We start from the raw sequence: 15480 nt of genomic DNA, 5'->3' as shown, positions 1-15480 counted from the left end.
TGCCATAAACTGAATTTTAAAACAAACCAGTTACAAGCAGGGACTTCTTGGCAGTGAGTTATACTATGGCTTTTGCAACCATATGACACAATTTTGCAATGACATGAAAAGTCAATTAACTGAAGAGACAAAGGGAGCAGTGAGTTATACTATGGCTTTTGCAACCATATGACACAATTTTGCAATGACATGAAAAGTCAATTAACTGAAGAGACAAAGGGAGCAGTGAGTTATACTATGGCTTTTGCAACCATATGACACAATTTTGCAATGACATGAAAAGTCAATTAACTGAAGAGACAAAGGGAGCAGCAGATAGTTTCTGGAGCCTAACCTGGAGAGGATTACTGACAAAAAGAGAGGTAGATGAAGGATACCTCCCACAAAGACTAGTAAAAGGAAGGGAAAAAGACTCATACAATTAATTACACATAAAGAAATGTAATTTAATTATCAATTTAATGTAGGTGTCAAATTGTATCACATTATATTATTATTCCTCTAAGATTTTGGAGATCAGCTCAAATCATTTCTCTGTTCATACTGTTGTCACTGAAGATAAAACTATTGAGATGAGATCAACTCTTAGGTACAATTTATTATTCTTTCCAAACGTTCATATTTACTAATCTAAATAAATAACTAATCTAGATAAATCACAAACTCTCTCTCTGAACTGGCTTTAAGAAGAATGTTGATACTTAGGAATGTCAGGTGTATAAGAACAGAGATCACGATAGTTACCCTATTAATTTGAAATGTTTCAACCCAAGTTTGACCCAACCCTTACAAGAAATGAGCTCAGAATCCATTCTTCAGTCTGCAATCATGAACTCTTATTGCTGCTAAATCTTTCTGCAAAATAATCGCTTAAAAATCAAATAGCTAAGGGCCAGTTCAAAAACCACATTTACTTTATGGATAATATATCCTCTGCTTTATTTGCTTGGAGATGTGCCAACAGTTCTGGACAGATACAGTACTATGTTTGGCCAGATACATGAGATGACGAGGAAAAGATAATCCTTGTCTTTTCATAAGAGGCAACATGCAATAACAGTTGGGTCACGGGTTTTATTACATCCAAGTGGTTTACATTATTGACAGAAACCTACATTATAGGACATTACATTATAGAACATCTCTTCAACTGGAAAATGTGTTTCATGAACATCCTACAAAAAGGAGACTTCAACAATGAATCCAGTCTCTTGAAATTATAAGACTTAATGTGTGGGTCAAGATTTAGGACCGCAAAAGTACATTTTGGCTCATTTCAAATATCATATCAAACCATGTGATATTTCCAAATCATCAGACAAACACTGTTTTTCCGATTTTGTCTTTTGTGTACTAAGCACTCCTCTCTTCAGATACAGTCGCCTTTGGAGGCAGACCAACAGTCATAACTGGCAGATATCACACCAAACCACAGTGAACAAACTCACACCCAACTATAGTTCCAGATTCTAACCACAAACCATGATATGTTAATTGACAGTAAAGCTTCTTTGGCATTAAATCTTAAGTGAGTCACACTGTGCAGGCCCGTGATCTCCCAAGAAGTCTCTCTTTCAGAATGCATCCAGAGAACCTCAAACTTCTCTTTAACCTTTACACGGCACCCAGCCACATAAAAACACGTTTATTTATATGACGCTTACTTGCCAAAATGGCTTCTAATCTTAGTTTACTGGGATAACTGGTAACTCCAGCTAAATGTAGTAGTGCTTTAGAAACAAGCTGGAAGGAAATTATATTGTTTTTGATGCAAATTGGTATGTGCCACAATACACTGTATACTGTATATACTATGTCCCATCAACCATTTGTACTCCACCTCCTTCTACAACGAGAACAATATCTTATCCCAGGTGTGCTTTTCATTGCAAAACATACACAAAAGTAGACCTATAACATAGTCCTTCTAAAACATTGCCCAATGTCTCAAAATTCAGCCTCTTATCATTTACTGATTTCTTTCTGTATAACAAAACAGTGCCAAAACAAAACTATCCCCAGGAGTCTGATTTTTGCCAAGGAGGTACATTTTTGTCCTAATCAATGTAACATGTATACATTTTTCCAACAAAAACTGATCTGGGGAAGCAGAAAACCACAATGAGCGGGGACATAAAATACTCCAAGAAATCTATTGGCTATTTCTATTGGAAACTAAGTTCTATTTTCAAAGACTTTGGATTTCTAAGCAGTTTCTAACAATTTAATGAAGATTTGAAAGATACTAAAGCACTTCAACACATCTCAACAGGACGGCGTACCCACGTCAGTTTTGAAATTATAGTCCTTATCTTCTGTTTTTACAAGAATATGTGTAATACGTAGTTTTGGTCTGAAAACAGCCACTTTTCAGATCTTCGTCTCCGACAGCCACTTTTCCTGCATTGGTAATTGGGACCCAGTTTGCTCATTCACTTATCCCAATTTTGCTATATAAGTAAGATGACAAAGGGTTAATCCTTTCCAACTCACTACAGATACCAGCACAGATACACTGAGAAAAAAAGTCAGCTTAAAACCTAACACAATGAGATACTGATAGAGTATCTAACACTGGCAGGACATGGACCCCATACATCTATTTGATTCCTCCTTACAGATACTTAGAAAAAATTGAGTTAATTTTTTGTCACTAGAAATAAAGAAGATACTTAACATTTTGATTTCAAATCATGAGGGAAAGGGGATGACAACTATATAAATATCACTGGTCAATGTAGCACAAAATGCAGTAGAGATGTAATGCTTTCATTTAAAATATTTATGTATGCAAACATGTAAAAATGCCTCATCTCAAAAGTTAGTTATTATTTTCAAGGAAAAACTACATTCTGTTTTCCCCACATATTTACAAGTAGTATGACAGTAACCTATTTAACCTATTTTCACTGGTTAAAATAGTACACCATGGAGTATCATTTAACCATACTTCTAATTCTCTATGTGAAAAATATACACCTGCACCTACTTAAAATCCTCCAAACTTTATTAAGGAGGGTAAGACACTTAAAGAAAAAAGAAATCAACCTGAAACATTTGCAGCTAGAAGTTTTTCCTAATTGACCTGATCAAAACTAGTCCCTATTTCATAAACAAAATGGTTTGATTTTGCCATATCAAATTAGGACACCATGGCTTGTGTCACTCATAGCTTCTGACAGTTCAGCAAGAATGATGCTGGAAGGTGGTCGTTTAATACTGGCCATCATCTCTAGTGAACTCTGAATCATTGTTCTCTGCTAAGCTAGAGCTGCAATACACACCTCTGAAGTAGAGATGTAAAGCCCAGAGGAAAAAACCAGACGAATTTGGAAAAAAACAAAGTTATTTCCCCCCTTTTTTCAATTTTTTGGGGAAAAGACAGAAAAAAAATGGGAGAAAGTGTTTTTTTCCTAAAAAATTCTGTTATTTTCCTGGGTCTTCACATCTCTATGCTGGATTTCAACTCCCACCATCCATGGCCACAGGCTGGAGCTGGAGCTGATGGGAAGTGGAGTTCTCCATTTGGAGAACCACATTTTAGACATCCTTGCTACTCAGCTTTTCTCTGATATGCAGAGGATGGCACTGTAAGACACTAGGTAGCTGCCACATCCTGCTAGCTGAAAGACTAATGGAATTCTTCCTGAAAATTAACCAACCTAGGATGACTCACTAAAAGATACCTTCTGTACTTTTGTTGTTGTTGTTGTTATGTGCCTTCAAGTCGATTACGACTTACGGTGACCCTATAAATCAATGACCTCCAATAGCATCTGTCATGAACCACCCTGTTCAGATTATGTATGTTAAGGTCTGTGGCTTCCTTTATGGAATCAATCCATATCTTGTTTGGCCTTCCTCTTTTTCTACTCCCTCCTGTTTTTCCCAGCATTATTGTCTTTTCTAGTGAATCACATGTCTTCTCATTATGTTTCCAAAGAATGATAACCTCAGTTTCATCATTTTAGCTTCTAGTGATAGTTCTGGTTTAATTTGTTCTAACACCCAATTATTTGTCCTTTTTGCAGTCCATGGTATGCACAAAGCTCTCCTCCAACACCACATTTCAAAGGAGTGGATTTTTTTCTCTTACCCGCTTTTTTCCACTGTCCAACTTTCACATCCATACATAGAGATCAGGAATACCATGGTCTGAATGATCCTGACTTTAGTGTGCAGTGAAACATCTTTGCATTTCAGAACCTTTTCTAGCTCTCTCATAGCTGCCCTTTCCAGTCCTAGTTTTCTTCTGATTTCTTGACTATTGTCTCCATTGTGGTTAATGACTGTGCCAAGGTATTGATAATCCTTGACAAGTTTTTTGCTGTCATTATTTTAGTCTTCTTGACGTTCAGCTGTAGTACTGCTTTTGTGCTTTCCTCTTTAACTTTCATCAGCATTTGTTTCAAATCATTACTGGTTTCTGCAAGAAGTATGGTATCGTCTGCATATCTTAAATTATTGATATTTCTCCCTCCAATTTTTCTTTTGTGTTAGGTTTTGCAAGGCAATACAACAGAAGATAATTAATATGTATGAACTATTTGTAAAAGATTTTCTGTTTCATTTACATTTTCTTCACCAAATCTTTTTAATTCTAAATTTTAATTTCTGTTTTTCAGTTAATATAGCTATGTAGGTTCAAAGGTCAGAATGAACAGAAGTGTGCTTATGAATGCTTCCAAAGGACTCTAGCAGTTGTTAATCATTGCCATGAGTGCATTCAACTTATCTCTTACTCCAAAGTATTAACTCTTTCACACAAGGAAAGCATGTGCTGCGCCTAGTATTATAGCCAATTTGTGCATCAGACCTGTATACATAAAAGCATAAAGACTCAATTCACATATTGGCATCAGGCAGGTGACTTCACTGTAGTCTTTTCAGCACCTGCTTAAAACTTTTTTATTTAGGCAAGCCTATTCAGAAACAAAAATGTTGTGTTTTAATCTTTTTAGTCTATTGATGTTTTGATTTGTTTAAAATGTTTTAATTACTTGTTTTTGACTGTTTCTATTGATAATTTTAATGTTTTTGTAAACTGCTTAGAGGTTTTCAGCAACCAGGAGTTACATAAATTTGGTTAAAGAAAATCAAAATCATTGTAGAGATTAAGCTTTTTGCATATTTTACTATACTATACATTGCTCAGAAGAGCAATTGTCTACCTGATAGGCTAAGCCATGCATTTGCATTATCACATTAAGATAATGTGACCTGAAAGTAGCAATATGTCTATATATAAAGTCAGTGTGATGCAAAGGAGAGTGCCAATTTAGACTGAACACAACAGTAGAACTTTGTGGTCAGGAGTGCTTTTTACCATCTTTGGTTGGTTGGCCAGATGCAGCCATCTCTAGAGAAGGCAGACCTTGCCTCAGCGACACATGTCCTGGTTAGATCCAGGCTAGATTACTGCAGTGTACTTTTTGTGGAGTTGCCTTTACAGACAATTTGGAAACTTCCATCAATACAGAAGATAGCAGCAAGACTGCTTGTGGGGGTGGGGAGAAATGTTCAGCTACCTGTCTGTTTCTGAGCCCAATTTAAACTGCTGGTTTTAGCCTTTAAACCCCTAAACAGTTTGGGACCTTCAGACTATTCTAAGGACTGCCTTCAAGCTACATGAGCTTGCCCAAGCTTTAATATCTGCTTCTGAGGCATTATCTCTGGCCTGTCAAGAAAAGATATCAGGTTAATGGGTATCAAACACCTGTCTTTTTGAGCTTGTGGAATCGCCTCCCCCAGGAAATGCATATGGCTCTATCGTTCATTTTCAAGAGATTTCGTGAAGACATTTTAATTTCAGTCTGTGTTCTATTAATGGTTGTATTTTGATGAAGTATTACTGCTCATTTTAAATTTATTTATTTATTTATTGAATTTATTAGTCGCCCGTCTGGCTGGTTATCCAGCCACCCTGGGCGACGTACAAAATAGACATAAATGGGGTGTAAAGTGCATTTTCATCTGATGATTTTATATTTTGTCTTGCATGTTGTGTAATTTCCTGTATACTGCCTTGGGAAGGCAATATGCCCTGAAAGGATAGAAATATTTTAATAAATAAAACAATAACAATCGAATAAGTATCAAACCAATGGCTAGCTTGATGTTTGAAGACAAACACATGCTCATACAATCCTGATTGATATTGCAAGGTTGCATTTTTTCACTAGAATGCAGCACATGTGAACCACTTAGAAGTTTTGTTACAATAAAGTGGCATATAAATTTGGTTAAATAAAATAAATAAAAATGTGTCCATAACATATATGAAAACATTTTTATAGAATTTTCAACAGAATTCATAAAAACTTCCAGATTCCATTGAGTACCAGAATGGACTTTTGGCATGTACTGAACATGAACGCAAAGTTAGTACCAAATCTGGCAGTCCATTGCTCTGATACACAAACAACCAAAAGAATCTTTATAAGGTCATAACAGAAAGAGAAATAAATTCTTGTACTTCATACCAAGTTGTAAACAGAATGCATGAAAATCCTACCAAAGCACTTTAAAACTCTGGTGCAAGGTTAGTACTTTTTTTTGTACATTTATGCACTGCAATTGTTTTAATGGTCTGTTATGCATTTCCCTTATCTGTGATGGGATTCTCCTTCAGCAACAGACTTTAGACTTAGACTGTCCATGACATCTATTTTAGCCTTGCATGCTTTCATAACCTCTGATACAACAGATTCCTGAACTTTAGCCAGATACTCTAGGAACTTAAGCCCAGTTTAAAAAAAGAAAAAAGGTGGAAAAGTTGGGTGAAGAAAATGCTTTGAGAATCAGAGATGAAGTTCAGACCAGTTTCCCCCCCTGCTAAATGTGTTCATGACTGCTGATCTTAAATCTGGTGGAAACACATTAAGTTTCTAGTGACAGTTAACAAAACGTTCTGCTCTATAGAAAAGCAGTCAATGTGCAAAATCACAATCAAGATTTTACCTTATATATCCAAAAATATTTAGACATGCTTACTCGGCAGTGTTTCCAAATTCTAGATTAGAGGACTGAGGTGGCCCTGTCCCCTGCCTCTCATACTCCCTGGCGGAACAAACAGCTTGACAAGAAGAAAGGAGAGCAGCTAAGGGAAGGAGAGAGAAAGGGCTCCATATCAGATTGCGTTCTACTCAAGGAGTACTCCGGCCACAAAAAATTGACACAGCCGACACCAGCAGCGACGCACCACCAGTCAAAGAAAGAGAGGTGAAGAGGTCTCATACACCTGCTTGGTAGTGCTTCATCTACAACAAGATAAAATAGCAGCAAGGCTCCCATCAGCCTGGAGAGACAGTCCTGTGACCCAGAAACCTTCCCCTTTGTTTACTAGCATGTGGGGATTCTCTTTTAAAGTAACGGTGAAGGCAAAGCTCTCTTTAGCTACTCAAGGGCACTTTCATCTATCCTTCCTTCATGGGTCCCAGAGATGAACCTTGGTATTGGAAACAGTTGCTAAGAGCGAGCCTTGGTAAGGGGATATCTGAACTTGGCACATGCAATCTCTTCCCAGCCCCTCTCTGTCTCCCCGGCTCTCGTCCTCCACGCTCTCACCAAGGGCAACCACACCGCCTCCTGTTGGCCTGTCACTCCAGTCCCCCTTTCCCGGGAGCGGCTGCTCTTTTTAATTTGTATTCTCACTCGTCAGGTCGCGCTTACCAGGAAGCGCGTGGAGCTGGTCCCTTGGTCGATGGCCCCTACCAGCGGGCCCATCACCCCACCCTGCGGCGCTGCCATGGGCAGGCTCCGTTCGCGCGACCCCGGCCTGTCTCCTAGGCGACCCTACTACCCCGGCAAGGAAGGGAGACGAAATACTGACGCTCCCGAACCGGCGCCCTTCACTCTTTAGACTGCGGCGCGTGGCTTCCCAAATCAGAGGCTGAAGGCGGGGCAGGGGGCGCTGCCCAACACGCTGCCGCTCGCCCTCCAATCAGTGCGCGGGGAGGGGGGAGGATGGCGGGGCGGGGTTACCCACAGGAAATGGGCGAATGCATCGGGAGTAGGGATGAAGCTGGAGGCGGGCGAGCACGGTTGAGTCAGCCGGTCACGTGCATCGAGCCTCTGACGTAACTGGACTCTTCAACCTTTGGTATGAAGCAGGCTGGCTCCGTTGGCTCTTCGTGTCGTTGCTGCTGCCAGACGGCGAGCTGCGTTAGGAGAAGAGGCGCAAGTGGATTATGACGGTGTTGGTGATGCAAGAGCCATTGCATTGCGGAAATGTAACGCGTCACTTAGAACGCTGAACGGCCTCCGGCGTTCTTCCCTGCTATTACGTGCTCTTAGAGGAGTCGTGCTCCTCTAAGCGTAACTAGTTGACAGCACCAGAGTCACTTAAGAAAAAATGAATTCCGCATCTCATCCGTCTGTTAAGTCATTGCACGTTTGTGCAATCTTGTACACTCTGATCTGGGAACTCAACAGACGTAGGATTGCGCTATGATTGCTAAAGAGTTGTCCTGGAGGCGGGGGAAAGGCGAAAACAACTATATTGTGATAGCCCATGTCTTTCGCCTTGCTGGATAAAGCTGTTTCTTCTTTATGAAGAGTAACAGCAAGGGAGGGGTGGGGGGAAAGGAAAATAAACATTTTTAACTTGCTGCCTAAAAGAGGAAATGGTGCTGAACAATATTTCTGAGCAACGTGATGCAACCACGTAAAAGAACCTGTCTCCACTCACCACCCAGCTCATGTCTGAGGACGGGCACCAAGGCTTCAGCATAGATTTATATCTATATGGACCAAAAACCCCACAAAAACAGGAGCATCAGTGCCAGATTAACAGTGCAGTCCTATACAATCTTGTTGCCAGTACTGTTTAATATCTATAAGAAGCTGTTGGGAACAGTCATTGGGAGTTTGGGGGGCAAAGTGTCATCAGTACACTGATGATGTTCAGCCCCGCTTTCTCCATAACATCTGACACAGGACAGGAGAGGCTGACCAGGGTGTGGAATGTTAGCTGGATGCAGTTGTGGAATAGATGGGGGCTAATAAACTGAGCTTGAACCTGGGAAGATGGAGGCATCATGGGTGGGTGGTTCCTGTGTCCAGGAGATTGGCTATATTCCTGTCCTGGATGGGGTAACTCTCCTTTTAAAAGAACGGGTGCTTGGTTTGGGGATCCTTCTGGCTCCATCTTTGTCACTTGAGGCTCAGATAATCTCAATGGCTAAGAGTGCTTTTACCAGCTATTGCTAGTGCACCAACTTTGGCCATTCTTCGACAGGGATAGCCTGGCTAGGTGATTCATATATTGGTAACTTCAAGACTTGATTATTGCAATGTGCTCTATGTGGGGCTATCCTTGCACTTGGTGCAAAAGCTCCAGCAGGTGCAAAATGCCGTGGCTAGACTGGTGATGGGGACAGACTACTGCTAGCACATAACTCTGGGCCATGCATTACCAGGCCAGGTTCAAAGTTCTTGTATTAATTTATAAGGCCCTTAACAACTTGGGTCCAGGATATCTTAAGGACCCCCGATTCCTTTTTTTTCTCCTGACCAATCACTGAGATCTTTGGAGGAATCTCCGTTGGTGATCCCCCATGGCTCAGATGCATGGCTCACAACTACTAGAAGCTGTGTATTCAGTGTTGTGGGCCCAAGCGTGTGGAACTCACTCCCAAATAAGACAGGCACGCTCCTTGCTTAACTCCAAGCTCATGACAAAGTCTTTCTTATTCCAGCAGGCATTTTAAGGTAGTGTTTGGGTTTCTGTTTGGTTTTATGATGATTTTATTGTTTTATTCTGTATGATTTATTTTATGTACCCCACTTAAAAATGCAAATGATTAAATGGTATATAACTGCCCTAAATAAATAATAAACTTTCAGTGGGGCAAACTCCCAGTCCCAGTTAAGGAGCCACAATGAACTCAATGGACTTGCTTCTGAATTTATTTCTATATTTTTCTTACATTTATATTCCACCTTGCTTCCATCATGGAACCCAAGATGGAATACATGTGGTTCTAGGATAACCTGATTAGCGTTTGCAAGGTGTTGTCATCATGTGCCTTCAGACCATACTCTGGGACATGCATTTTTGTTGTCATGTGCCTTCAAGTCAATTACGACGTATGCTGATTCTATGAATCAGTGACCTCCAATAGAATCTTTTATAAACTGCCCTATTCAGATCTTGTAAGTTCAGGTCTGTGGCTTCCTTTATGGAATCAAACTATCTCTTTTTCTACTCCCTTCATTGAGCTAAAAACAGCCTGGTAGGGTAGTTCTGTTCTGTTGCACCATCCCAGAGAGAACAAACATATCAGTAGCAGACCACTGCAATCTACAGATGAATTTTAGTACTAAGAAAAAGAGTATCAGTTGAAGAATGGCACATAACCAATAGTTTTAAATTTTTCATTAAATTATTCTGCATGATGAGTACTGCAAAGCAGTTAAAACGCTTAAGACACTGTGATAAGGGTCCATGTTGAGAAGAAGAAACTAGGGTTAATTTTGGCTGCAATGAATGCTGAACACCAAAATACCAATGGAAGTACAAGGTGTGGCTTTCTCCTCTGTGTTCTTTTGTTTAAAAAACAGGGTTGTTGCGAGGTCAACTGTATGCTTAACGAACACAGACAATAAGCCATTTTGTTCAGTTTCAAGGAACACAGAAGTGCAATCAAAAGCGAGATATTTAAACAAATGTTGTTCACAGGTTGGACAGGTTTCTTCCTTCTACCTGTTAATGTCTTAGACAGTGGCAAAGAAGAGTTTCTGGTAGCTAGGAGAAAGTATGGACAACACGCTATTGGTGTAAGGATATGTATACCCTTAGGTTTGAATTTAGCCACTGCAGGCTGTCCTGATTTTATCAATTTATTTTGTTTCCTTCCCAGAATAGGCAATATATGACATAAAATTTAAGCATATCTTTATTACACCAGTATAACTACGTCCCCAAATCTTTTTCTGAATTTTAAAAATAAGTTAATCCTGGCATCATAATTTTATCATAATTTAAGGGGGGTTTGCACTTGACCTTAAGGAAAGGGGGCATTATAAGAAAAGAGTTACTTCTTAGCTTAGTTTTCTGGCTTCAGGGAACTCTTTCCACAGTGATTCTGTACATCCATCTTCTACAGAACTGTTGGTTACACTGGAATATTTTAGACCAGAAGCGGAGAACCTTTGACCCTCCAGATGTCTTAGCAAGCATGGACAATGGCCAGGGATGATGGAAGTTGTAGTTCATCAACATCTTGGGATGGGGGAGTCAAAGATTTCTTTCAGATGGTGGTAATGTTCCAGAGTGGTGACTGTTTCAGTAGTGGGGCTTTCAACTCTCTCCTTTCCTTACACTTGGACTTGAATAGCATGAGTAAAGGAGCAATGTTTAAAACCTATTGAGAGTGTTATGCAGGGCCATTGCTAGGTACTTATATGGCTCAGGGTGCAGGCCCATGGCAGAAATTTGCATATGTTGGGTGGCCAGGACAGAATAGGGATTCTGTTGGTGTACCGCCCACCCCGCTGCTCAACAGTCTCCCTTCCTGAGCTAGCTGGGGTAGTCTTGGGTTTGGTGTTGGAGTCCCCTCGGCTTGTGGTATTGGGTGACTTCAACATCCATGCCGAGACTGCTCTGTCAGCAGTGGCTCAGGATTTCATGGCCTCCATGGCAACCATGGGTCTGTCCCAAGTATTATCTGGCCCCACTCATGTCGCTGGTCACACTTTGGACCTTGTTCTGTGTGTTGGATGGGATGATGGTGATCTTGGTGTGGAGGAACTTTCTATAGTTCCGTTGTCATGGACAGATCACTACCTGGTTGGGTTTAGACTCACTGGGACTCAGAGCCTCTGCAGGGGTGGGGGACCGATTAGGATGGTCCGCCCCAGGAGGCTGATGGATCCGGATGGTTTCCTGATGGCTCTTGGGGATTTTCCTGTCACCATGGCAGGTGATTCTGTTGAAGCCCTGGTTGACCTCTGGAATGGGGAAATGACCAGGGTGGTGGACATGATTGCTCCTGAGCGTCCCCTCTTACGGAGTAGAGCCAAACCAGCTGGCGGCGATGAAACGAATAAGACGGGGACTTGAGCGACGTTGGCGAAAGACTCGGTGCAAGTCTGACTGAACACGGGCTAGAGCCTATCTGAAGGCCTACTCCGTGGCAGTGCAGGCTAAGAAGAAACTTTTCTGCCATCATTGCGTCTGCTGCGAGCCGTCCAGCAGAGCTGTTTCGAGTGGTCAGGGGTCTTTTAAACTCTGGCCCCCAGGAGGGTAATATAGACCACTCAACAGCCCGTTGTCAAGAATTTGCACAGCACTTTGCAGATAAAGTCGCTCAGATTCACTTCGACTTGGACGCTAAAATTGATACAGTCTCAGGGGATGTAACTTTGGCTCCTGCTTGTCCAATAATAATGGATTCCTTTCAACTTGTACAGCCCGAGGATGTGGACAAGATCCTTGGAGAGGCAAGAGCCACCACATGTCTGCTGGATCCTTGCCCTTCCTGGCTCATTAAAAGTGCCAGAGGGGGACTGGCCGTGTGGGTGAGGGGAGTAGTTAATGCCTCTTTACAACAAGGCAGAATTCCATCGTGCCTAAAAGAGGCAGTTGTACGGCCTTTGTTGAAAAAGCCCTCCCTGGATCCCTCCATAATGGGAAATTATCGGCCAGTCTCCAACATTCCATTTTTGGGCAAGGTAATAGAGCGTGTGGTGGCTGCCCAGCTCCAGAGATTCTTGGATGAAACCGATTATCTGGATCCATTTCAGTCTGGTTTCAGGCCTGGTTACGGGACAGAGACAGCTTTGGTCACCTTGGTGGATGACCTTCGCAGAGAGCTGGACAGGGGGAGTGTGTCCCTGTTAGTTCTACTGGACCTCTCAGCGGCTTTCGATACCATCGACCATGGTATCCTTCTGGACCGCCTCGCTGGGATGGGACTTGAGGGCACCGTGTTACAATGGCTCCATTCCTTTCTGGAGGGACGAACTCAGAAGGTGGTGCTGGGGGACTCCTGTTCGATTCCTTGGTCGTTGACCTATGGGGTCCCTCAGAGTTCAGTTTTGTCCCCCATGTTATTTAACATCTATATGAAACCGCTTGGAGAGGTTGTCTGGGGTTTTGGGGTTTGGTGCCATCAGTATGCAGATGACACCCAACTCTATTTCTCCTTTCCACCTAAAGCCAAGGAAGCTGTCCTGGTCCTGAACCAGTGCCTGGCATCAGTGATGGACTGGATGAGGGCGAACAAATTGAAACTAAATCCAGACAAGACGGAGGTGCTCCTGGTCAGTCGAAGGGCAGATCAGGGAATAGGGATTCAGCCTGTGCTCAATGGGGTTACACTCTCCCTGAAGACACAGGTTCGCAGTTTGGGTGTGCTCCTGGACTCAGCTCTGAACTTGGAGGCCCAGGTCTCGGCCGTGGCCAGGAGTGCCTTTGCCCATTTAAGACTAGTGCGCCAGCTGCGCCCGTTCCTGGAAATGCCTGATTTGACTATGGTGATGCATGCCTTAGTTACAGCCCGTTTAGACTACTGTAACACGCTCTACGTGGGGCTGCCGTTGAAGACTGTTCGGAAACTTAAACTGGTACAAAGAGCTGCAGCCAGAGTATTAACAGGGGCTGATTACAGGGACCATACAACTCCCTTGTTACAACAGCTCCACTGGCTGCCAGTTTGTTTCTGGTCACAATTCAAAGTGCTGGTTTTGACCTTTAAAGCCCTATACGGCCCAGGTCCAGGCTATCTGTCAGACCGTATCTCCCTATACGAGCCTGCCTGGGCCCTGAGATCTTCAGGAGAGGCCCTTCTCTCAGTCCCAACACCCTTGCAAGTGTGATTGGTCGGGACACGAGATAGGGCCTTCTCGGTGGCTGCTCCTAGGTTCTGGAACTCTTTTCCTAGGGAGGCATGAATGGCCCCCTCCTTGCCATCCTTCTGTTGGCAAGTAAAGACTTTTTTATTCCGACAGGCTTTTGGGATGGAAGGTGTTTAGGATTGGGCTTTACAAGGCTTGTTTTATTGTTTTATATTATTATCTATTATTTTAAATTGTTTTTAGATTTTTAAGTGCCTTTTACGGTTTTAAGGTTGTGCATAGTTTAATTGTATTTTAATTGTATGTTTTTCTATGTTTTTAACTACATGTAGTTTTATTTGTAAGCCGCCCTGAGTTCCAGTTTGGAAAAAGGGCGGGGTAAAAATAAAGTTTCAATTCAATTCAATTCAATATGCTAATTTGGATGTATAGAAGTCTCTGGGAAAATTGAGATAGCAGGTGATAGCAGGTGGTCACCAGCATTGTGCTGTGCAGTGTACTCGGCTCTCCTACAAAGACTTTAAAAAAAAATAAGGGAGAGGAAAAGGCAGGAGATTCTGGATCCAATGCAGAAGACCCAGGGCTTGGGGGCCCTGGGCCTCCTCCTAACAAAACCCCAGTGTCATTTTCCCCTCCATGGAGAAGCGTCATCCTTTTTTTATGTAATCTTGGCTTCCATGTAAAAAAAGCATGGATTGACTTCCATCCAAAGTTGAGCCCCAGCCTTGTCATTTATAAATTAAGCATATCAGAATGAATTGCACTGCCTGCTTATTAAGTGTCCGGGCTAAGTGCTGTTACTAGTATACAAACGCTTATACAGCTTGGGACCAGGATACTGAAAAAGATTATCTCGTTCCTTATATACCCAACCAGTCACTGTGCTCTGCAGCAGAGGGCAGGCAGCGTGATGGGGTTGCACCTTTCACCTGACCTCTGTCTGGCTGAATCACTGCAGCATATTGGAACAGAGAGGGGGTGGGGTGGGGTGGGGTGTGGCGGCAGCAATGTTGGTATGGTGAAAATGCGCCAGCAGGTAACTTGAACCAATGGCAAGAGGACCTTGGTAAAACAATTGAGTCACATCTATTCTGAAATTTATTTTATTTCTGCAAAATGCAGCCACAGATGCAGCAGTTTATAGCAGAGGAAAAAATGTAGCAGGGGACTGTTTCCTGCAAAAAAAAAATCCCCCTCAGGTTGCTTTTTGCTACAGAATGGAAAAGTTACAAGTTCTTACATTGTTGTTCTTTCAAAGCAAGAGCAAAAACAAATAAATGAACAAACAAACAAGAGTAAAGCTTCAGGAGTTAAACAGCACAAGGGCAAATAGTTAAGAAGCTGCAACCCTATGCTGGTTTTCCTCTTTGTAATGTAGGCTGGTCCTTTGTATTAAAAGAATCTACTTTTAATGCTGTGGCTTATTTCTGGAATTAATAACTTTTGCATCATTGCCTCGTACTATTGAGCCCTCCATATGTCCTTAATCCTGGAAGAGAATATCTTCCAGGATTAAGGAAATCAGTCTGACATTTGACAGAATCGAACCAAGGGACCTCAGATCTTTATCTGATATCACTGATGTGAACTTTTGAGATTCTACAGAACTCTGTCATGATTTCTTCAAGAGTTCCCAGAATGCAGTTTGCCATCTGCCTTTTTGCTGATCCACTAAGCCAT

General features: G+C 41.9%; 1 protein-coding gene across 5 annotated transcripts in view; it reads right to left on the bottom strand.

Annotated features, from left to right (window-relative positions):
• The window catches only part of GK (glycerol kinase), a 69153-nt gene extending 61229 nt beyond the window's left edge, over window positions 1-7924 (bottom strand). For 2 of the 5 annotated variants that reach the window (XM_061627359.1, XM_061627363.1), the window contains exon 1: window positions 7672-7924. In XM_061627359.1, the coding sequence (XP_061483343.1) occupies window positions 7672-7749 (78 nt within the window). In that variant the 5' untranslated portion in view covers window positions 7750-7924. The remainder of the gene's footprint in view (window positions 1-7671) is intronic. The other 3 variants (XM_061627362.1, XM_061627360.1, XM_061627361.1) reach the window with 3 other exon arrangements.
• Between the last annotated feature and the right edge of the window lie 7556 nt (window positions 7925-15480).

The sequence above is a fragment of the Rhineura floridana genome, chromosome 5 (assembly GCF_030035675.1).
Source record: "Rhineura floridana isolate rRhiFlo1 chromosome 5, rRhiFlo1.hap2, whole genome shotgun sequence".
Taxonomy (NCBI): domain Eukaryota; kingdom Metazoa; phylum Chordata; class Lepidosauria; order Squamata; family Rhineuridae; genus Rhineura; species Rhineura floridana.
Note: the sequence above shows the minus strand (reverse complement) of the source record. Positions and strands in the feature narration are given on the sequence as shown.